This window comes from Camelus ferus, chromosome X, assembly GCF_009834535.1.
Source record: "Camelus ferus isolate YT-003-E chromosome X, BCGSAC_Cfer_1.0, whole genome shotgun sequence".
Lineage (NCBI taxonomy): Eukaryota > Metazoa > Chordata > Mammalia > Artiodactyla > Camelidae > Camelus > Camelus ferus.
This window is the reverse complement of record NC_045732.1, coordinates 49,383,575-49,407,933: the sequence shown is the minus strand read 5'-3', so window position 1 is coordinate 49,407,933 and position 24,359 is coordinate 49,383,575. Positions and strand designations below refer to the sequence as shown.

Here is a 24,359-nt window from a genome sequence, read left to right as displayed (position 1 = left end):
TAGATTCCTCATATAAGTGGCATTATGCAGTATTTGTCCTTCTGTGACTGGCTTATTTCACTAGCATAATATCTTCCAGGTTCAATCATGTTGCCACATATGACAAGATTTCTTCTTTAAGGATGAAATATATTTCATTGTATGAATATATCACATTTTTAAAATCTAGTTATCCATTGATGGACATTTTGGTTGCTTTCACATTTTGTCTAGCCTTAATAATGCTATGATGAATTTGGGCATGCAAATATCTCTTTCAAACACCTCATTTCAGTTCTTCTGGATGAGTACCCAGATCTGGGATTGGTGGATCATATGGTAGTTCTATTTTGATTTTTTTGAGGAACCTCCATGTAGTTTTCCATAGCATCTGCACCATTTTACATTCTTACCAACAGAACACAGGGTTCCAGTTTCTCCACATCTTCACCAAAACTTGTTTTTTTGTTTGTTTGATTTTTTTTCGTAATGGCCATCCTAACAGGTGTGAAGTGATATTTCACTGTGGTTTCTACTATTGATTTCCATTTTCAATCCATGTAGGTCAGAGAAGATTGTATGCTTTTAATCTTCTTAAATTTGTTAAGATTTGGTTTTTTTGGTCTAATATGTGATTTATCCTGGAGAATGTTCATTGTGCAGTTGAGAAGACTGTGTATTCTGCTGCTGTTAGGTGGAACATTTTCATTTGTTTGTTAGTGCTGTTCAGGTTTGATCTGTAGTGTTCAAGTTCTCTGTCTCCTTGTTGATCTTTTGTATGTATGTTTTATCAGTTACTGAAAGTCAGTTATTAAAGTCTCCTATTATTAATGTGTTATGTATTTCTCCATTTTTGTCAGTTTGCTTTATATATTTAGGTGCTCTGATGTTGGATGCATATATGTTTATAACTGTAATATCTTCCTGGTGAATTGAAACTTTTATCATTATTATAATGTCCTTCTTTGTTTCTTGTGGCAATTTTTGAGTTAAAGTCTATTTGGTTAGACCTGGTTAACATTTTCATGGCATATACTTTTCTAGCCTTTCACTTTCAACCTATGTGTGTCTTTAAGTCTTAAAAAGTAAGTTTCTTGTAAGGTAGCGTATAGTTAGATACTGGGTTTTTAATCCATTCAGCCACTCTGTTGATTGGAGAACATGTCCATTAAAATTTAAAGTAATTATTGTTAGATAAGGACTTAACTATTGCCATTTTTGTTAATTGTGTTCTGTCTTGTAGCTTTTTTGTCCCACTCAGCTGGTTTCTTTTGTGTTTGGGTTTTTTTGTAGTAATATTCATCGATTCTTTTCATTTTCTTTTGTGTATCTTTTATAGGCCTTATCTTTCTGATTGTCATGGAATGTTCATAAAACATAGTTATAACAATATCTTATGCTAATAACAACTTTACTTTGATCACTTAATAAAAACTCTACAGTTTTACTCTCCCCCACACATCTTATATTATTGATGTCACCATCATAACTTTTTATAGTGTATATCTATTAAATGTTTCTAGTTATAGTTATCATTTATGGTTTTTTTTAACTTACATATTAGAAAAAGTGATTTTTGTACCACTTTTACATTATTAAGTATTCTTTATTTGTCTGTATATTTACCTTTACCAGGTAGCTTCATACTTTCATACTTTTGTGTTGCTGTTTAGTGTCCTTTCATTTCATCTTGAAGAACTCCCTTTCTCATATCTTGTAAGGAAGGTCTAGCATTGATGAACTCCCTCAGCTGTTGTTTATCTGAAAGTCTTTATCTCTCCATTTTTTGAAGTAGATTTTTGCTAGATATTATATTTTTGGTAGGAATTTTTTTATTTGATCATATTTGAGTTGAACATGTTATTCCACTCCCTTCTGGTCTGTAAAGTTTCTGAGAAACGCCTGCTGCTAGTCTTATTGAGGCTCCCTTGTTTGTGATGAGTTGCGTTTCTCTTTTGGCTTTCAAAACTCTCTTTGTCCTTGGCTTTTGACCATTTGATTATAAAGTGTCTTGTTGTGGATTTCTTTGGATTAACCTTTTCTGTTGCTTTTTAGGCTTCTTGAATCTGGTTGTCTATTTGCCTCTCCAGATTTGGGAAGTTTTCAGCTATTACTTCTTTAAATAATCTTTGTGCACTTTTCTCTCTCCTGTTGTTCTGAGACTCCCAAAATATGAAGAATGATTGTTTTATGGCATCCTTTAAGTCCCTTAGACTTTCTTTACTCTTTTTTGTTCTTTTTCCTTTTTTACTTCCCTAACTGGATAATTTCAAATGACCCTTCTTCAGGTTGGCTAATTGTTTTCTTCTGCTTGTTCAAATCTGCTGTTGAACCCAAGTATTGAATTTTTTAGTTCATTTTTTCTATTATTCATCTCCAAAATTTCTTTTTTTATATATTCTGTCTCTTTCTTGCTATTCTCATTTTATTCATGCACCATTTTCCCCAGCCTCATTGAGCATTTTTATGACAGTTATTTTGAACTTTTTGTCAGGAGATTCATATACCTTCATTTCATTAGTTATCAATTTCTGGGGCTTTATTTTATCTCTTTGATTGGACCTTATTACCTGCTTATTTCATGTTCCTTTTTGCACTGGTATCTGCACATTTGGAATATCTCCTGGTTTTTTTGTATTGACTCTGACAGGGAAAGACCGTCACCAATCACCCAGTTCAAAATTCTGTGGGCATTTGGATGTGTCTTCTACAGACTTATGTTTGTAGATTTCTAAGTAGAGGGATTTGTTTTTTCTTTTTTAAGAACTTTGTAATCTCTTGCTTTCTCTGATGTCTTTCTGCTATATTGCTGGTTCTCTGAAATAGTAGCACATCACCAAGGTATTTGTTTTGTTTTGTTTTGTTTTCAGCTGCCCCAAGCATCTATAATATGCCAGGTCTAATCAGTACTCTGAGTTGGGCAAGACTGAAACCAGTTGCTTGGACGGCCCCCTGAAAAATCAGAATGTTGAATGTGTGCTCCATTCTTTTCTCTCCCTCCAATGATAGAAGCCTCGAGTTGTGCGCTTTTTCCTGATCACGCTGAGTGTGCTGCCCACAGCAGGTTACTTGCCACTTTCCATTATTCTCAGCAGCCCCCAGTCATCCAAACTATGTTGATGCTATCAGAGCTTCAAGTGAGGAGAGACAGAAACTAGTCCCTTGGGCAGCACTTTGAAAAGCTGGGATATTGAACACATGTGCCACTCCTCTCCTTCCCTGTTAGGAGAGAAGTCTCAAGTTGTGTACCTCCTTCCATTTGCACAAAGCTGTGCCAACTGTAGTACTGCTTTCCTTTGTTCTTAGCTGCCCACAGGCATCCAAATGGTTCTGATCCATTAGCACTCTTGAGTGAGGTGAGACAGAATCCAGTACCTTGGGCAGCACTCCAGAATTCTGGGATGTAGGACACATGGTCTACTCCCTCTCTTCCCCTGAGAGAGAAGTTTCAGGCCTGGATAATCTCTCTTGGCACTGAACTCTGCTGGTTTGTGGGAGGGGCTCATGTGGATAAAGTGATTTTCATCATCTTGTTTCAGTGCAGCTGTTCTCAACTTTGTCCTTGTGTCTGAGGTACTGCAACTTCTTAATTGAAATGTGGAATTCTCATAAAGGTTTTTTGGTCCATATATTGTTTTAAAATTAGTTTTTATGTGGGAGAACGAGTACTGGGATTTCCTTTTCTGACACCTTGTGACTTCCTTAACTCTTTATTTAAGTATAATATATGTGCAGAAAAATGGAAATTTCATGTCTACAACTTGATGACTTTTTGCAAACTGAATGGACCTATGTGAATCTGTGCCCATAATTGCCATCATGTTTGAAATTTAGTTGTACGTGAAACTTTAGGTTCAGCATTGTTTTCCTTCAGTGCTCTGTAAATCCTACTCCATTGTTTTTTTGCATCCAGTCTAACTTGTTGAAAAGTCTGATGCCAGTCTGATTCTTTTTATGTTATTTGTTCTTCCTAGATTCTTTTAGGATATATCCTTTTACTTTGTGATATTCCTGCATTTAATTATGACTCTGTCTACATGATAGTTTTTTGTTGTTGTTGTTATTTTTCCTCTTGGCACTCTTTGTGCCCCTCTAATGTAAGATCTTTCATCTTTAATCTTGATGTATTTAATCTTTTATTTTTGTAAATATTTATTTCTCAACATTTTAGTTTTTTTCTTGGCATCATATTAAATAAATGTTAACATTTACACTTTTGTGTTCCTTTAACTTTTGTTACTTCTAAAATAAAATATTGCTACTCTTTTCAAAGTCCTTATTTGCCCATGTCCCTCTTTCCGCAGACCCTTCCTTTTACTCTGTCTCTTGCTTGCCCCCTGTTATCCCTTGCCCCAAGTATCTGTAGCTAGCATTGCCTTTATATACTTCCAGCAAACAACACTGAAGGCTGCTTCAACACCAAGAGAGTTCTGAAGGGTGCAAAACAAGGTAAGCCTATGAGCCAGGTATTCAGGAAGCTGCCAGACAAGTCAAAACACACAACCACGATTATTTAAGAACAAGGCCCATAGGTCCTCCCCTGGTACCAACCAGTCTTACCAGGAATAAAAAATGTCATCTATCCCTGTGGCTACCTCTGATCTGGGGAATGGGATGTGGTAGGTGAGTATGCACAAATATAATGCTCTCTGCTGAAATTGAGCAACTTCTTTCCTCATTATGCACTCCCTGTTTGTTATCAGTTTTTTTTATTAGATTCCAGAATTCTAAAAAAGTTGTTTCTGTCAGTTTTTGACAGCTTAGTCATTGTTTTAGTGGAACTACACTTTTTTGAAGTTTTACACTCTGCCAGTTTTGGTGGTGTCACTCTTTATATTTAACATCACAATTGCATTGATACTTTTACCAAAAAAAAAAAAACAAAACCCAACAACAGAAAAATTAACGTAGGCATTTCAAGGTTATCAGTCAGGAAGGTGACAGTAAACTCATCAGGTCCAGTGACCTTGTTGATATTGTTGGTATCGATAATGTTAGAAATGTACATCTCTATTCTCCTGCTTACTAGCTATATAAACTTGAACAAGGCAGCTTCTCTGAGCCTCAGTATCTAGTTTGTAAAGTGGGAATAATAGTAATAGTAATAGTAATAGTAATAGTAATAGTAATAGTAATAGTAGTAGTAGTAATAGTAATAGTAGATAGTAGATATCTTATAGGATTGTAGTGAGAATGAAATGTGATAATGTAGTATTGGGCAGAAGGACAGCCAAATAATGAATGATTAGTAAATGATAACCTCCATGGTTCTTATTAAAAATGATTATAGTATATCTGTTTCTAATCCATGTTGCTTTATAATGCAAAAATACCTTAGCAAACTAAGATTAAATTAGAATAGGGGAAGTGGACAAAATACTAACTACCCTGGCCTTCAGTGAATCTGCTGTTCTCTTCTGGGCTAAGCATCTCCGGGGTGAACTAAAATTGAAGGATTCTTTTAGGTAGATGATGGTGTGAAGACAGTCAAGATATATTTTACCATCGCACTTGTCTTGCTGTGATACTTACGCCTGCATCTGTCAGTTTTAGATTATAAACTTTTAAAGAGCAAGGAACATATGTATAAATTTTTGTTGAGTACAGTAATATTTAAATTTTTTGTTGTGTATAGTACATAAAACCCTTTTTGTATTGCAATGGTATATCCAGTTTAAAAAGGTTGATATGGCAATTTAAAGCAAGGTTTGTTTCTTCTTGAAACATTAGAGTGACTTTAAGGGTCTAGGTGCTTCTCTTGAAGGCATTTAGGAAAATACACAGCTCTTAAAATGCTTCTAAGAGAGCTGTCAGTTTTCTTCCTGGCATTATATGAAAGCAAGTGTTCTAGCCATTGCATGAATTATGGTCACCTTATAAATTTTCAAGGTGCAATTGGAAAGAAGACTGGATATTTTTAGAAAAAAACTCTGACAGGTTTTCAGGGCTCAAATAGATAAATGAGAGGCAGAAAAATTAAGGCATTTTTGTGTATGTATTTTTGAAGGGGTGCAATCTACTTTGAAAAGTTTCCTTTTTTTTTCATTTGAGAAGCTTATTCAATTGTTTGGGGCAATAATTGTGTTGCCAGAAATACACAGTTGTGTTCTATATCTTGTCTCTGTTCAATAAGACCACAAGGAGATAATGGAATAGAGGTTAGTAACCTTCTCAGGTTTGAGTGCCATTAGCATTACTAAACTAACAATTTAAAAAATAAGCAGAGAGAAGAGAAACAGAAATCTACCAACACACAAGAAGAGAGAAATAAAAAAAAAAAAAAGACAGCAAAGAGATAAAAAGGAGACAGCCATGTTGAGGAGGTAGAAGATTGCTGTCAGCCCCAAATGCCCATATTTACCTACCTCTGCAGTAGAAATCAACTTTTAGCATGCTAGAAAGAGGCTAACTATGGATAAGCCGAAAAGAATTTAAAATTCAGGAAAACAAATAGCTTTTTCAAAATGCCTTTTCCATCTAGTACTCAGCAGGAATTCACTAAATATCATTTGTAAGCCCTGGAGTTGGGTTTGTGTTTATATCAATATTCTCTTAATCTGTATCTGTCTTATAAGCAAAGATTATGTCACATATTTCTTACCAAAAGACTGCCTGTTTTTAGACTTCATTGGAATGCTTATAAAGAAAATATTTTGGATATGACCTGTATAGAGAGCCTTACAGTATAACCCAAGTAAATGAAAATCCTGTCTTTTATGAGTTTAGCATAACTTTCTAGGTAATTTGCTCATCAGTGGCAATCTGATACATCCATAAAAAGCAACAAACATAAATGAGAGCATTTATATAAAAATATAACTAAACAAATTGGCAGGTCTGCTACTGAATCAAATTGTCCAGCTGTGGAACTTAGAGTTAAGAAATGTGCTTGAGAGTTTTCTCCCAAGCCCATATTAGTAAATATAAAGCATTCTAGCTGCAGTGTGAAGTATATGGTAATGTCTCCATTCTGTGCACAAACACAAAAGGGCTAGGAATCTTAAAAGTACTGAGAGATTCATTACAATTTCACAAAGTTTTTGGGTTCTAATAAACCAGCTCAGTGAAATAATTCACTATTAAGTGTGTCTAAAATGTGCCTTTGTTAAATTACTCTTAGTATGTTAAAGTTCTCTTTATTTGGTTTCCCCCTAATTTAATGATTTAAAATGAATTGGTTCTGAAGTGGATTTTTTGCTTTTGTTTTATGTTTGTTTTTTTTTTTTTAATTTTAACCTTTTAACGTTCAACCATGTGTTTTTATTGTCCTGAATTTGGCAAATGCCTTGTAAATTCTTTGTTACCCAATAACAAACAGCATGGAATTTCACACCACTTAGCTGAAACATGAAACAGTGAACAGGTTTCATGATGACAGAAATGTGATGATAAATGAGTTTCTTGTATGAATGGAGAACAATGTCCAAATTTTCCTCACAGAAGTTGCTTAAACAAACGTAAAAGCTGAAGAGCTTTTGCGCTATCTGCTTAATAGGCCTTGCTGCTGATGTGATGCCCTCAGAGATGTAAAAAAATTGACAGATAAAAGGAAAACTGGTTAAAGAAGGGGGGACTTCTGTGGATATTTTTTATTCATGAGTTGATTTTTTTTTGATGGTGGTGGTGATTTTTTGGTAGAGGTGGTTTCTTTTGTTCTGCTATGGCATTCTCAGAATCCTTGGATGCTTCAGAGATTTAGAAATCATCCAGAGCAGAAGCAGGCTGTAGGGATTTTAGAAGTAATCTGGAGCAGGAGTCAGCAGTCTATGGCCATTGAGCTGAATCCAGTATTCCACGTATGTTTGCAAGGCCTCTGTGCTAAGAATTTTTTTGTACATTTGTTAATGGTTAGGAAAACAATCAAAAGAAGAATATTTTTTGTGGAAGAAGACAATGATATGAAATTCAAATTTCAATGTCTGTAAATAAAGTTTTATTTGACCACAACCACATTCATTCCATTTGTGTATTATCTGTGGCTGCTTTTTTGCTTTAGTGATAGACTTGAGTAGTTGTGACAAAGATTATATGCCTGCAAACCCTAAAATATTTGCCGTCTGGCCCTTTAGACAGAAAAAAATTGCCAACCCCTGTTCTAAAGTCATCAAATTTTGTAGCAGTGGAGTTCAACCTGGTGGTTTTGTGCAATGAATACTCAGGTGATGTGAGCTATCCATGATCCTTAAGCTATGCTGCCATTTATTCATTCTTTCAACACATTTGTTGAATATCTAACACAATGAAGGACATCCTTTATACTTCAACTTTTAGTTGAGAAATAGAATTACAAAATCTTAAGAAGTCAGTCTAACATTTTCTCTCCTCTCCCTCTCCCCCTCTTACCGTAACCTCTACCCCCTCTCACTCCCTTGCTTCCTCTTCTCCCCCCATATCCCTAGATAGTTCCTAGGCATTTGGGAAGAAAACCAAGTTTAGATAACATTTATCTCAGAATTTTAAATTTTTTAAGTAAGTTAAATGTAATTTTAAATTATAACAGTTTCTCTTTAAAAATGTATTGAGAGGTTAATTTTTTGTATATATATATGTATAAATTTCATTGCAGTAGAGTCATTTTACAATGTTGTTTTAGTTTCTGGTGTACAACATAACACTGCCATACATGAGCATATATATGTATTCATTTTCATATTCTTTTTCACTGTAAGTTACTAAAAGATATTGAATATAGTTTCCTGTACTATACAGTATTTACTTACTATTTAGAGAGCTTAATTTTAACTGTTTTAGGTTTTATAATGATCAGATGATAACAATATTCATACATGACTCTTTGATACTGTTAGGCATTGCATGTATCATGGGTCAATAGTCGTATACGTAGTTTTGTTTCCAGAGCCTCAGGAATGCACAATATATAATTGACTACAAAATCCCTGATGGGTTGACAATTTATAAATTGCTCTTTAAACTCTTTTTATTATTAGGTAATTCTTTAAGCGTCATAAACACTGAGTATAACTTGTATTATGAAAGCTAACTATACTAAAAAAAGCATGCAGTCATATTTAATAATCACTAAAGAGTTATTTAATAGGATTGTTTTTAGTAAAGATTGAATTTTTACCTTAAAGGAAGAATGTAAATAGGTTTCAATTTTATTAGCCTCTTTGGCTAGGTCTTCGACTCATTTACATGGAGGTAGTTCTGTCTGCTAGATTAATGGTGTTGATAAAAGTTTGTGAGTAATAATTGAATGCCTACACAGAGCAAGATATTATGCCTATGCAACTGTCTATCAAGGATTAATATTTTATTAATTACTGAATAATAGTGCTGATTTCAATGAGAGTGTACATTATGCTCAGAAGCCACAGAATCCCTAACTTTTAGGTTCTTCCAGAATTTCTTCCTTTTTTAGATAAAATAAACATGACTCTCTAGTGTTTTAACTTATCTGCTTCAAAAGGACTAGCAGATTGTCATTTTCAGTATACTGCACTTGTATGGTATCTGTGTACAGTAGTCTGTTATCTTCAATAATACATGGTTTATTGTTGTGTATGTCTTTGGAGGGATGATGTTATAAATAAATTCAAGGAATAGAAATAAAAGCAAGAATAAACAAATGGGACCTAATGAAACTTACAAGCTTCTGCACAGAAAAGGAAACCATAAGTAAAACAAAAAGACAACCTACGGAATGGGAGAAAATTTTTGCAAACGATGAAACCGACAAAGGCTTGATCTCCAGAATATATAAGCAGCTCATACGACTTAGTAAGAAAAAAACAAACAGCTCAATCCGAAAATGGGCAGAAGACCTAAACAAGCAATTCTCCAAGGAAGACATACAAATGATCAATAGGCACATGAAAAAATGCTCAATATCACTAATTATCAGAGAAATGCAAATCAAAACTACAATGAGGTATCACCTCACACCAGTCAGAATGGCCATCATTCAAAAATCCACAAATAACGAATGCTGGAGAGGCTGTGGAGAAAGGGGAACCCTCCTACACTGCTGGTGGGAATGCAGTTTGGTACAGCCACTGTGGAAAACAGTATGAGATTCCTCAAAAGACTAGGAATTGACTTACCATATGACCCAGGAATCCTGCTCCTGGGCATGTATCCAGAAAGAACCCTACTTCAGGATGACACCTGCACCCCAATGTTCATAGCAGCACTATTTACAATAGCCAAGACATGGAGACAGGCTAAATGTCCATCAACAGATGACTGGATAAAGAAGAAGTCGTCTATTTATACAATGGAATACTACTCAGCCATAAAAACCGACAACATAACGCCATTTGCAGCAACATGGATGTTTCTGGAGAATGTCATTCTAAGTGAAGTAAGACAGAAGGTGAAAGAAAAACACCATATGAGATCACTCATGTGGAATCTAAAAAAAAAAAAAAAAGCATAAATACAAAACAGAAACAGACTCATAGACATAGAATACAAACTTGTGGTTGCCAAGGGGACGGGGGATGGGAAGAGATAGACTGAGATTTCAAAATTGTAGAATAGATAAGCAAGATTATACTGTATAGCACAGGGAAATATATACAATATCTTATGGTAGCTCACAGAGAAAAAAATGTGACAATGAATATATATATATATATGTTCATGTATAACTGAAAAATTGTGCTCTACACTGGAATTTGACACAGCATTGTAAAATGATTATAAATCAATAAAAAATGTTAAAAAAAATAAAATAAAGCAATCTCACCCCAGAAATAAATAAATAAATAAACAAACGAATAAATAAATAAATAAATAAATTCAGATGCTAGACTTATTGAAGAAATAAATTATAATCTACTCAGCTAAGATTTTAAAAATCCAATTAATAACTGCAACCTTCATTTTATTCTGTAAAAATCACAGAGTTTTAGAGTAGGAAGGGACCTTAGCATCTGATCCAACCCTCTAATTTTCAAATCAGGTTTCGAAGAATTAATCAATATGTTTTTCTTTCTCTTGTTGCCTTCCTCCATTTTTAAGTGAAAAAAAAATTTTTTTTTTGCTATAAACCTCTTCCTTCAGGGTTTTAAAAGTAGAGGTAATCCTTAACTTACAAATGCATTGTGTTTCAGAAGTGTTTGTAAGTCTGTTGTTTAGAAGTCAGAACATTTTTCCATAGAAACGATATCTTAAATAGTGGTGGGACTAGTCCTCAAAAGAAGCTGTCCCATTATGTGACTGTTATTTTTGCTTTTGCAATGAAAGATGTTTTAAGTAATCAATGCTGATTCTCTCTGGGGAACAGGGAGGAGATGACATTGTAGAGGAGCGTGTCAGGGGCTTTCTTCTTACCTGTTATTTCTTAGGTGAGATGTTGAGTACACATTGTGTTCATTATATTGTTTTCTGAACTTCTTATATGCCTGAAGTAGTTTATAATTTTAACAGTGCTATCTTACTACTAGAAGTTCAGTTTGAATGTGAACATTTAAAAAATTATTTACCTTGAATGCTGATTCATAAGGAGAAAATGGTTTGATTAGAGAAGGATAGAGATAGAAAATTTGAAGGAGTTTTATAGATACTTTCAAGGGGTTAGATTTTATCACTTTAGAAAGTATGTTTTTGCTGTTAATATAAGTGTATCACCAACATTTATCTTTTACCTATTGGCCATATATAGGCAATATTTTGAGAGAGAATAAAGAAGGTGGGTAGTCATTTACATAAAGTAACTGAGCAAATTTTGAAAGGCAAAGAAGATTAAATGGCATATGCATGTGCAAGCATGTACACGATCTTGTTTGATATGCAATTACTTAAACTTGGGGCTTCTGAAAAATAGGAAAATGAGGGAGTAAAGCTTGTACAAGGTCTGAGCATGGAGAAAGGCAGTGGAGGAAACAAGTTAAATACCAGAAAGGTATCACTGACAGTGGATGGCTTATAGAAGTTTGAGGATACATGGAGTGATAGAGGAAGTTGAGTTTGGCAAGACAGTGTGCAAATAGATATTAGTATTTTTGAAATTTTTATAATTCAGGGAATGACATATATTTACAAATATACGTAAACAGAAATTAGCTACCATTCATTATATTCTAGAAAACAGCTGAGTTAACTTTCTCAATAATATGGTTAGCTTTTTTGTGTGTATGAAGGTTGTTTTTTGGTTGATTTAATTTTTGCTCTGTTGCAGTGTACAGCATTGACTTTTATATTCAGACATTAATCCATTTGTACAACTCATTTATAGCTTAGGGGAAGCCTAAGTATTACCTGCCTTTTGGGAGAGGCTTGACCTAAGAAGCAGATTTTTCACCACTAAATCAATGGTGCATTTTAGAAGGATGTGTGTCCATTTTACAGATGTCTATCTGGTATTACCATGGGAAAGTTCTTCATTCTGCCTTCTTTCAACTCCATTTTTGGAATATTATCAAGACAAAAAATTGGCCCAAAAGTCCATTAGTTGGTTACAGACCTTGCCAAAACTGATCTTGTGACAGTATCTAAATTTAGTATTCACCATTAAAACTAAAGAGAGAATACAGACAATGTAGAACATAATAAAATACAGTAAAAGTAAGAATGTTTGAAAAGAGCATAGAAGCCATTTAAGAAAGAAATGGGGTGGAAGACTTTGGAGACTTTGACAAACAAAGAGAAACCTGGAGAGAAAGCAAAAAGAAAGTACAATTTGTCACTTTTAATCGGTAATATAATTTACCTTATATGTGGACCACACATTTTATTTTTAACCTTTTTAGTTATATAGTAACCATCTCTCTAATACTGGCTATGGGTTTAGTTTTATGTATGATTATGGACAGTAAAATAAATCTCTGAATATTGACTGTCCACTCTGAAAATTCTTCCCCCCCTTTTTTTCTCTTCTGCAGATCTCAGAGTCATTAAGACATACCACATGGCAGAGACTGGGAAAAGGCAATTCAAGACAGTTATTAGATGCTACAAGGGTAAGATGAAGCAGACACTTCTACATATAAGTAGGAAAAATGTGTAAGCCCTTGGAGTATTTTCCAATTTATACTACATATTTTATATTTCCCAAATTATTTCCCTTTTCATTTTTTTCTAAATACTGGCAAGATAAATAAGAAGATATGTTTCTGCTACTAGGAATGGAGGAAGAAATCTTGATATTTTTCTGTCCCTGGAGAAATCTGTCTGAATCTCTTGAGATCAATGCCAACTAGAGTAGTGTTTTTAGAAAGTTTTTATAAATGCAATGGCAGCTTGTTGACACTTAAATTTATCCTGGTAATTTGTATCTGATATATGGAGTGCTGTACATTTTTCATGTGTGTAAAGGTTCTTTACCTTAGAAGATGTTCAGATAGTGGAATATCAAGGGGCTCTAATAAGCTTATTAGAGCCTGTAGGGTAAGTGATACTGAGTTTACATGTTGATGAGGGTTATTTTTCATTGGCAATATAAGTGAAAGACACCTTTAAAAATTCTCAGTGCTTTAACATGAGACAAATAAATCTCCAAGATAGAAAGGCTAGAACATTAGAAGACAGTCTAAATCCTGGGTACTTTGTTTTTTCTTCTGATTAGCGATTATTTGCTGTTAAGGTACAAGGCATTGTTCTAATTTATGCAGAAACTGTAGAAATGAGTTAGATTTTCCATTATTTAAGTTTTAAGGTAAGGGAGAATGTGCTCCATCTTCTCATTGTTTTTGACACTACTGAATTTATTTATATTTTAATCCTTTGCTTTGTTGAAGGCCTCATTATCTTGTACGTTATTTACCACACCCCTTCATATAACCTGTTGCTCAGTCTTTTAGAGGGAAAAATGTCACAAAGGCAGTGTCACACTAAAGATTACCTTTTGATGTTTTCCCTTTAAAAATGCTTTGAGATTGTTGATTCGGAAATCGGTAACCTATTTATGGCAATTATTTTTTGAGTCTCAACAGGTGAGAACAAGAAGGCACTTTTGCTTCTTGTAATTCCATTTTCATAGCTTGACTCAGAGCCAATATTGTTAGGATTCAGTATTGATACACATTTGTGTTTCTAAAGAGCTGTGCATTTGTTCATTAATTATTGATTATTATGGCTACTGAAGAAGCATTATTATATCCATATACTTTATTAAGTAATTTTTGAGGAAACACTTTAAAATTAGCAAGCCTAAATTTTAATCCTAATCTTTACTATCTTTCAACTGTTACATTTTCTCAAATGATTTAATTTTTGTATTTCTCTAACCTGAGCAGTAGTCTAGGACCTTTTAAAAGAATTGTAGTAGGCAAGATGTTTGCATATTTTCAAGACTAGTTGGAAGATCTGTAGATAGCTCTGTTTTATAAACTAATTCAACAAGCCCGTGTACAAGACACTGGCATGGGCCATGGGAGATACAAGGATAAAAGAGACTGTCCCTAATTGTAAGAAATTTACTATGTAGTAGTAAAGACAAAACATGAATGCATGTTTCTATAGCATAAGATAGACTGTGAAGTAATAAAAATATTTTGTTTCTAAATATATATATGAGCCAGAATAATAAAAGAATCAGTTATGTGAAATCAGCTATATTAAATTGTAAAGCAAAAATGCATATGCATAGAAAGCAAGTGGGATACAGTTAATTAACTGTATTATGTACTTTGCTTTGCCAATTATAGAGTTATGGATTACACAGTACCTTAGGAGCAAATGACAGCAAGAAAGCTAGTATAAGTCAAATAGAAGTATGATACAAGTTAAATCTTTTAAATATTAATTTCAAAAGCTAATTCGGGAAAGCAACTTCTATATGAGTAATTTGTTATATCTCAATATTCTTTGTATAAATGTATCTGTAAGCTAATTATGGGGGTGTTTTACTTACTATGCTAAGCTCAAAGCTGTGCCTCTGAATTTTGGGGTAGGAGGACATGCATCAGATTACACTGTCCAAGTCATATTTTTAAAGATGTGAAATTCTTTAATAGCTAATGGACAACTTGGTATCGTCTTCAACTAGGCTCTCCAGGCATGGCCACTGATAGAAAAGAGGACGTGTTGGCATGGTCACGCAGGAGGAGGACTCCACACAGACCCGAAAGAAGGGGTAAGAGCCAATAACAAGTAACTGAAAATTATTATAGGTGATTGTACTTGAATGGAAGATAGATATATTCAAGATTATTATATTCCAGAATATGTTGATTGACTCATGTCACTCCAGGTTTTCTCATAAAAAACCATATGAATTGACCATAGTTGTATAGATAAGATTTTCTCAGACTTCAAGCAAGCAAAAAATATCATGATTGACTAAAGAGAAAAAAAATTAGTTACCAACCTAAACATTTTATCTCTTTATTTAAAATAGTGTTGAGGTTATTTGTTATATAATCTATCCTTATAAATAGATAAATTACATTTAACTCTTACAAGTAATTTGTGTGTGTGTGTTTTAAAGTTAACATTTTCCCTTCTGTACTTCAGTTTAGAAAGATTCTAGAATGTCTCCTAGCTTCATGGTAAATCCTCCATTTACCTGATCCATTTATTTAATTATCCATATTCTTTATTGCTATCATTATACAGACAAGCTAAACAGTAGGGCCACTGAAATAAAAAGATTTAATTGCACTATACTTTTTCCAAGGGAGTGAAACTGTCATTGGAATACTGTTATACAATTCTCCATCTGGCCCTCTTTCTCTGAGCTTGCCTTTATTTTCTTCCTCTAACTTCACCCAACCAGTATGTATATGGTATCTCTAAGTAGAAATGATATTTTCAGGGTTATTGGCAAGTGAACAAATTTTGTGTAAAAGTGCTCTCTAAATTGTAGAGAGATAAATAAATTTTAGTTATTTTATTGGTGGGAGGTGATTGATAAGAAAACCTTTCCAGTGCTTTTCTCCCTATTTCTTTAATCCCCATACCTCCTCAGGAGGTATTTAAATCATTTGTTTATCCAGTATGGCTATAGTAAGGGGATTATGAAAAAAGAGTGGAAGTTTCAGTATTTGGAAGATCCTGTTTTTAAGATAGATGAACTAATTAACTACTTGTTTTATAATATAATCTTCAGATTTTTAAAAGGATTTTGGAACTTTGCTCCTGCATTTGAACTTTTTTATGTGAAAAAAAGCATGTTAGTAAATTTCATAAATTTCACTAATCCTGTGCTCATAATAAAAATACAAATAATGCAGAACTGACTATAAGGACTACTTACCAGACTTTGCTTGACATACTCTTTTTTTTTAATGTTAGAAACATATCCTCATTGATTGGATATTGTCAGAAGCTAGTAGTATTAAAAGAGATCTAGCACTTACTGGAGGCAATCAGAGGCTTTGGCATAAATCTTCGTATAATTAAAGAAGTGAAACAACAACTTGGAGTATTAAAAAATGGAGAATTGGGGAGATAATAGAATAATAAGTCTCTAGGCTTGTTAAGATGAGTGGACACACAGACCAGTGGCCAAGAATACCTGGATGACATGAAGAAGCTGTTTTCTGGCTCTGATTTCATCTATCATCAAGCAGTCTTATGATCTTTATTTGATTTCTCACATTGACTTCCCTTTGGGATAGAGAATTCACTGACTGGCCAATGTAAATATCAGTCAACTTGGTAGTTTTTTTATTATAAATTATTAAATTGAGCGGGGAGGGTATAGCTCAAGTGGTAAAGCACATGCTTAGCATGCATGAGGTCCTGGGTTCAATCTCCAGTACCTCCTCTAAAAATAAATAAGCCTAATTACCCGCCCCACCCAACCTTGGTCAGAATAAATTTAAAAAAAAAACGAGGCACATAAATTATTAAGTTGACTGTTGGGTACAAATCCACCTCATATCTAGCATAAGTTATTTTTTTCTTAGGGCCTTTGCACTGCCACTTAAGCTCTTCATTGCAGTTTTAGAACAACAGAGCTTGGAAAACAAACCTTGAGGTACAGAGAATGTAACAGTAATTGCAAATCTTTCCCTGACTACTAATATATCTTTCCTCTCCCATTTATAAACTTAATATACTTATATCCCCAATAATGTGGGCAAAGTTTTCCACTTACCTTTTAGATTTTTCCATTATACACTACTCAAGTTTCTTGTCTTTTGACCTAGCTTTTATCAAGCCACTGTTATCCCTAACAGTATTGAAGTAGTGGTTAAAATTATTCCTGTAATTGCAGTTAAGTTATCTTTAGCTTGGATTGAAGAGACAGTTCTTTGGACAGTTTGATTATCCTTGAAATTGTGGGCACTTCCAAATTCTCTGCTATACTAGTTCTTTAGGGAAAAAACATTCAGCCTATAGCCCACATTTATACAAAACAGATAGCATCCAAAATTTTTTGGTATTTTTTTTATTCCTCTCCATAAATTTTGCCCCCAAGAAATTTCCATCTAAACCAATCCCTTGAATTTGTGAGTTAGAACATTTCTTGCTATTGGAATTTAGGAATGTCTCTAAAACCAGAATTCTTATATAAATCCATCAGCTAAAGAAAAGTTGATTCTGCTACCTTTATAAAAAGATCATTTTCTTTTTTCTTACTCTTTCTTTTTCCTATCGAAGCCCAATGGGTTCCACTCCCTTGAAATGAATGGGCTTTTGGTGAAAAAAATTACTATTGCTTCAGTGCTTAACAACCTTTTCTGATGAGAAATATGAAGTTACTGACTTGAGAAGCAAAACATTATTCAATTTATTAATACACAATTATCTTTAATATCTGAAATTCTGCCAGATGTGAGCTGCTCAAGATGTGTTTTAATTTTTTAATTGTCCTTTTTGTGCCCTCTCCACATGATCATTAGCTATAGGTATTCACTTAGAGCACTTATGATTATAAGCAACTGCATACTTCCCTCAGGTTATGCTTTTGAATTGAGCACTGCTGCATATAAGCAGTACAATTTGTGGCTTTCCAGTTATACCCTGTTGAGTCAGGTGCTTCCAGTGATACTTATGTGTTTGTTTTTGGCCTTCTGTGCTGTGCTTGTGCTGTTTCAGCTCCCTGTATAGTAGTATGTTCCTCTTGTTATATCTTCTTACCTGCCCAGCCTCATAAGGCTTATGAAGGTATATATTAATAAGAAATAAGTAAATATTTTAAAATCTGTCAAAAGATGTGATGACTTAATAAATCAAGCATTCAGATATTCTTCCTGGAATTTGCCCTGATAGGTTTAAGAATAGATAAGTTAATTCATTAATTGAATAAATATTTATTGAGCATTATTTCTGGTATCAGTAAAGTTTCTTTCTCTGGCACTTTTTTTTTTTCTTTTGGTCCAGCTTGTTTTCACTTACTTTCATTTCTTCTTTGACAGCTCTCTGATGTCTCTAAACCTTTTCTTCCAAACTCATTTCTGGAGGAAAAAATACAATTTTGTTATCAAAGATATTAGTGAGTCAATTTGAATTCCTTCTTTTGTTACCCTTGTGTTTTCATCCTGAATCGAATTGTTTTTCTTTCTTATGGCTAGCTAATTCCAGTATGTAGTTGAGACCTCTCTAAAAATTTTTGTTATTCGTACTAACATTGTACCAGTTTTACATTGTAGTGGGGCTTAAAATATCAGTTTTGTGTTTTGAATTTGAGGCTATCTAGCTACAGCAAGAAGGCCATGTTATATATGTTAGCAGAGGAGGAAAGTAGATTGACTCCTACTTTTACAGGCCTTTTAATGATATTTCTGTAGTGTTCATTTTATAGAGCTTTTGTTGTCATGATATTGTCATCACTGTTATGTTTTTAAAATAGCTTTTGAATTTTACTTACTGTGAAAATCATAAATAGAAAAGTTAAAGAATTTCATATTTTCTGTTTATGTGTAAGCAAGGCTTAGAAAAAACTATTATGATATCAACCATTGATTACTTCAGAAATTTTGACCCTTGAGAAAGAACTTTCTTTCCTTAAACCATTGGGTTTTTTCCTATACTATAATTACTCTTTACACAGTGTGTTTTCAAATAATTCAATCTCTCATCATCCTCCTTTGACTATTTCCTACATTTTTCACCTTTTCGTTGAGGATGTGATCTTAAAATGTTATATATACTATTTGTGTTGCTCAATCTAAAATGAAAAGATGAGTTGATGTGAAGATGATACCTAATTCAGTCTCAAGCTGTAGCTGGTCTCTTTCTAGCTTTAGATAACCCTTTTGTCTTTCAGGATTACCACTGGGTGTCCAGTATGGATTAACTGGTGATTTTGTTTTTTAGGATCTATATTGAGGCCTTCAATTTATTTATTCCTGTGCAGCAGGAATAAGTTGGTTTAAAATATTTTTAAAATGTGCCTCAGCCTCTGAAATGCCTCTTTAATTTGGCCTCCACTTTAAAAAAGACATTATTTTTCAAATTTTATAGTTTATCTAAACTATAACTGAAGTCATGTACTTTGCAGCCTAATGGACTCATAATGCATGATTACACAACTTCAGAACCCATTTTGTTAAATGAAGTGGTGACATTTTATGCACTATTAAGCCAACTAGAATAATTTTCTTGCTCTTAGCCATAACTTCTCTGTGTCTTTATTGAAAAAAAATTTGAGGTCTATTGTAGAAGGTTTTTGACAGGAGAAAGTGTTTCTAAAGATATGTGGAAACGGCCCTTTTGCCATTATTCCATCAAGAAAAATAAGACAGATAAAACTTGTGAAATGGGAAAGTGGTTGAAATGTCCCAGTTTGTGTTATAATTCATTATATTTATTTAGTAATAGTTTGATTGGAAAAATGCATTTTAAAATTATAGCTTTATTTCCTTTAAAACAATACCCTACCAGTTAGGAGAGCTCATGTGTGTGATGTATGTGTGTATAAAATAAAACATTAAGGACTATACTTTTCAGCATTTCATGTTTTTGCCATCCTGTGTATTTAAAGCAGCTCAGAAAGGTAGTTTTGTTTTCAGTTCAGTATGAACAGCTTTATTTCTGTTACTCTTTACTCAATAAAGTAACTAAAAGAGAAAACTAGAAACTAAAACTAGAAAAATAGTTTGCTGATCCTTGGGTGGAATAACTGTAGTATAAAAACTGCCCTGTATAAAATGATGCATTGTCCTGGGTTTCTTATATGTTGACACTTTTTCCCCATTCCTTGTTGTGCAAATCTACTTGAAATTGTGTAACTTTTCCCCCTCAAAATGAATTAAACTTTTTGTTACTATATTTGTGAATTGCAGAAAATACAAGCAAGCAAAAAGAGAAATACAAAAAATCAGTAATTCCATCTACTCATAGCTACTAATGTTAACACTTTGGAGGGTACTGCTTTCCAGATCCATTTGTAAACATGTGTAAACTCATACATACGTCACATTTTTTTTCCACGAAAAATAAGTTTTGTACTCTGCTTTTTTCACTTAACGTGTTTCTGTGTCACTGCATATGGCTATATTTTGCTGTATGCATTCACTGTTACTTGTTTGCATGATTCTCCATTGTTGATCATTTAAGCTAAACCCAGTTTTTCCCTATTTAAACAGCATGGGATAAAACATCCTTATAGCTAAATTTTTCATCCTTTTATTCAATAAGTACTTGTTGTGTATCTACTGTATATCAACTATTGTATTTGGTATTGGGTTACATCAGTGAGCACAGAACACAAACTCGCTGCTCAAGTGGAATTCTAGCAGGAGAGCAGTTGTTAATCAGATTGCTGTATATGTAGTTTGTAACTGAAATGGGTACTCTGAAAGAAATGAGTACTGTTCTGAGAGAGAATACAGTCAAGGATCCTGACTGTGGTTAGGGAAGAAGACTTCAATGAGAAAGTGCTGCTTGGGCTGGCAGTTAACTAATTGGAAGAAGTTGGAGACAGATCGATGTTGCAAAGAGAGAGATTATTCCAGGCAGAGTAAACAGCATTGTGCAAAGTGGGACAGTCTTTTTGAGGATCTGAAAGAAAGGTAGTGTTGCATGAACACTGAAAGCAGTGGTATAAGGCATGACTAGAAAGGTAGCTAGGGGCCAGGCCAAGCAGAGCTCACACTCATAAGCTGTGGTATGGACTTTGATCTTTATCCTAAGAGTGATAGGATGCCATTGAAGTGTTTTAAGCTGAGAGTAGTATCTGATTGTAGGGTAAACTAATTGGACAGGGAGCAGAGTGGATGCAAGGAGATCAGTTAGGAGGTTGTTACAGTGGTTTATGTAAAAAATGATGATAGCTTGGATTACATTTGTGGTGGAAATAGAAAGAAGTAGATTCAAGAGATTTTTAGGAAGTAAAATTGATTTAACTTGGAGAATATTTTGTTGTTGTTGTTGTTGTTGTTGTTTTAGCTTAAAACTTAAATATAAATTCCCAGAAGTGGAATTCTTGAGATAAAGGGCAAAATTATTTTAAAAGCTAATGGCAGATATGAAATTGCTTTGCAGAAAGATTGTTTCAGTGTACTCTCCTATTAACAGTGTATTAGAGTGCCTATTTCCATACACCTTTACCAGCAGTGAGCGTTAACTTTTTTTGTTTTTTTTCCTCTTTAATACCTTTTCTAGAAATTGAGTAGATACTTTAATTTTTTAAATGGGGATTATTTCACCAACTATAATAATATAGTAGTTTTGGAATGTATATGTATTGATCTTATTTTGGCTTTAGAAAGTGTGGTTTTGATTCCTAATATGTTACTTCTAAAAGCTGAGACTGAAACAAAAATATTTAATGGGAATGTTGCCTTGGAAAGTTGGGGGAAAAATGTAAGGTAGTTGTAGTTCAGATTAAGTATGACTGAAAAATTATGTTTTTGTTGAAAATTTTAATAACCCAACTTTTGTTCTCTATAGTCAGTGCCAAGACTTCTGCTTTCCTAAACATTGTGTTGTAACTCTGCTCTACCATGAGTTTAGACTTAGGGTTCCAAAATATTTTACATAAACATACTGTTAAACAGCACAAAAGTATATAAAGATTTTGACCACAAAGATGGAAATATGAAAATGTTTCTTGAATTTTATGTAATATTTTGATAGCTTAATAAATAAGAAATAAATGTATAGTGCATGTCCTCTTACCCCCACTGAATAAATTTTTGGCAGTATGAGGATGGCTGTACATGAAAATAAGAAATTAAGAGAAGTAAGTAGCTTTTTAAAATTAATTGAAATAGTTTTTCTCCAAAATAATTTGAGTTTGAAAGATATTGACCTTATATTCAAAATGAATGTTATTTTTGTAATGTTTTCATATTTTACTCAAACATTTACATAATTCTGCATTATTGAAATATAATTATATTTGAAATGACATGTTACTCACTGCTTTGTTCTCTCTCTTTCAACAGTTAAAAGATGTTGATACTCGGAAAATCATAAAAGCAATGCTCTCTTATGTGTGGCCCAAAGACAGGCCAGATCTACGAGCTAGAGTTGCCATTTCCTTGGGACTTTTGGGTGGAGCAAAGGTAAGAATAAGAGAAATTATGCATTTTTTATTGCTATAGCTAGGAAATACTATGACATTTTCTACTAATGAAACTTAGGCTGATATAAGCCACTTTTGGGGGGAGTATTATCAACTTTCAGGACTTATTTATGTAACTCTTCGATGTAGTCAACAGAAATTATATGGTAACACCCGATTTATCTATGGATCAGACTTGTAACTATAGCCTCAGTTTAATGGAATTCACTCCTGAAATCAGTGTAAGATGCAGGATCATTGGTTGTAACAAAGCATAAGGAACTTTATCAAAGAAGCTCCTCAGAGTCCTTTTGGCTCTTATTTAAAACATATTTCTGGTAAGCTTGGTTGTCAATTCCTAGTAAACTGAATAGAGGATGAAGACATGTTAGGCACACTGATAGCCATAAGTGGTGAACAAGAAGGGTGTGACATGAAGGGTGGGGAAAAAACTAGGAAAACTTAAAAAAAAAAACCACAAAAGCTAGGCGTTTTTGTACCACTCAGTATAGGGACCCTCTACATCTTAGCTGCTTTGTCAGTTTATCACTGTACTGTAACACATTTTGATAAGGCAAAGTTATGATAATAACTGAGCTTTCAAGAAAAACCCATTTCTGGATTGGGTTGTTTGGTTGTTTCTTATTAAGTCCTATGAGCTGCTTATCTATTCTGGAGATCAAGCCTTTGTCGGTTTCATTTGCAAAAATTTTCTCGCATTCCGTAGGTTGTCTTTTTGCTTTACTTACGGTTTCCTTTGCTGTGCAGAAGCTTGTGAGTTTCAGTAGGTCCCATTTGTTTATTCTTGCTTTTATTTCTATTGCTTGAGTACACTGTTCTAGGAGAACATTTTTGAGATGTATGTCAGATAACGTTTTCCCTATATTTTCTTCTAGGAGGTTTATTGTATCTTGTCTTATGTTTAAGTGTTTGATCCATTTTGAGTTAATTTTTGTGTCTGGTGTAAGGGAGTGTTCTAGCTTCATTGCTTTACATGCTGCTGTCCAGTTTTCCCAACACCATTTGCTGAAGAGACTGTCTTTATTCCATTGTATATTCTTGCCTCCTTGGTCGAAGATTAGTTGACCAAAAGTTTGTGGGTACATGTCTGGGCTCTCTATTCTGTTTCATTGGTCTATATGTCTGTTTTTGTACCAATACCATGCTGTATTGATGACTGTAGCTCTATAGTATTGTCTGAAGTCTGGGAGAGTTATTCCTCCAGCCTCTTTTTCTTCAGTAATGTTTTGGCAACTCTAGGTCTTTTGTGGTTCCATATAAATTGTATTATGATTGTTCTAGTTCTGTGAAATATGTCCTGTGTCATTTGATAGGGATTGCATTAAATCTGTAGATTGCCTTCGGCAGTGTGACCATTTTAAGAGTATTGATTCTTCCAGTCCAAGAGCATGGGATATCTTTCCATTTTTTAAAATCTTTTTAACTTCCTTCATCAATGGTTTATAGTTTTCTGTGTATAATTCTTTCACCTCCTTGGTTAGATTTATTCCTAGGTATTTTATTACTTTGGGTGCTATTTTAAAGGGGATTGTTTCTTTACTTTCTTTTTCTGTTGATTCATCATTAGTATAAAGAAATGCAACTGATTTTTGAACCAAACAGCCCAATCCAAAAATGGGCAAAAGACCTAAGCAAGCAATTCTCCAAGGAAGACATACAAATGATCAATAGGCACATGAAAAAATGCTCAATATCACTAATTATCAGAGAAATGCAAATCAAAACTACAATGAGGTATCACCTCACACCAGTCAGAATGGCCATCATTCAAAAGTCCACAAATGACAAATGCTGGAGAGGCTGTGGAGAAAGGGGAACCCTCCTACACTGCTGGTGAGAATGCAGTTTGGTGCAGCCACTGTGAAAACAGTATGGAGATTCCTCAGAAGACTAGGAATAGACTTACCGTATGACCCAGGACTCCTGCTCCTGGGCATATATCCAAAAGGAACCCTACTTCAGGATGACACCCGCACCCCAATGTTCATAGCAG

The 24,359-nt window shown here is 33.8% G+C and overlaps 1 protein-coding gene across 1 annotated transcript in view; it reads left to right on the top strand.

Moving 5' to 3' along the window:
* The window catches only part of ABCB7 (ATP binding cassette subfamily B member 7), an 84,470-nt gene that overhangs the window by 39,643 nt on the left and 20,468 nt on the right, over positions 1 to 24,359 (top strand). Inside the window, exons 2-5 of the mRNA XM_032474678.1 lie at positions 12,828 to 12,905; positions 14,933 to 15,019; positions 22,227 to 22,384; positions 22,554 to 22,587. Of these exons, the coding sequence (XP_032330569.1) occupies positions 12,828 to 12,905; positions 14,933 to 15,019; positions 22,227 to 22,384; positions 22,554 to 22,587 (357 nt within the window). The remainder of the gene's footprint in view (positions 1 to 12,827; positions 12,906 to 14,932; positions 15,020 to 22,226; positions 22,385 to 22,553; positions 22,588 to 24,359) is intronic.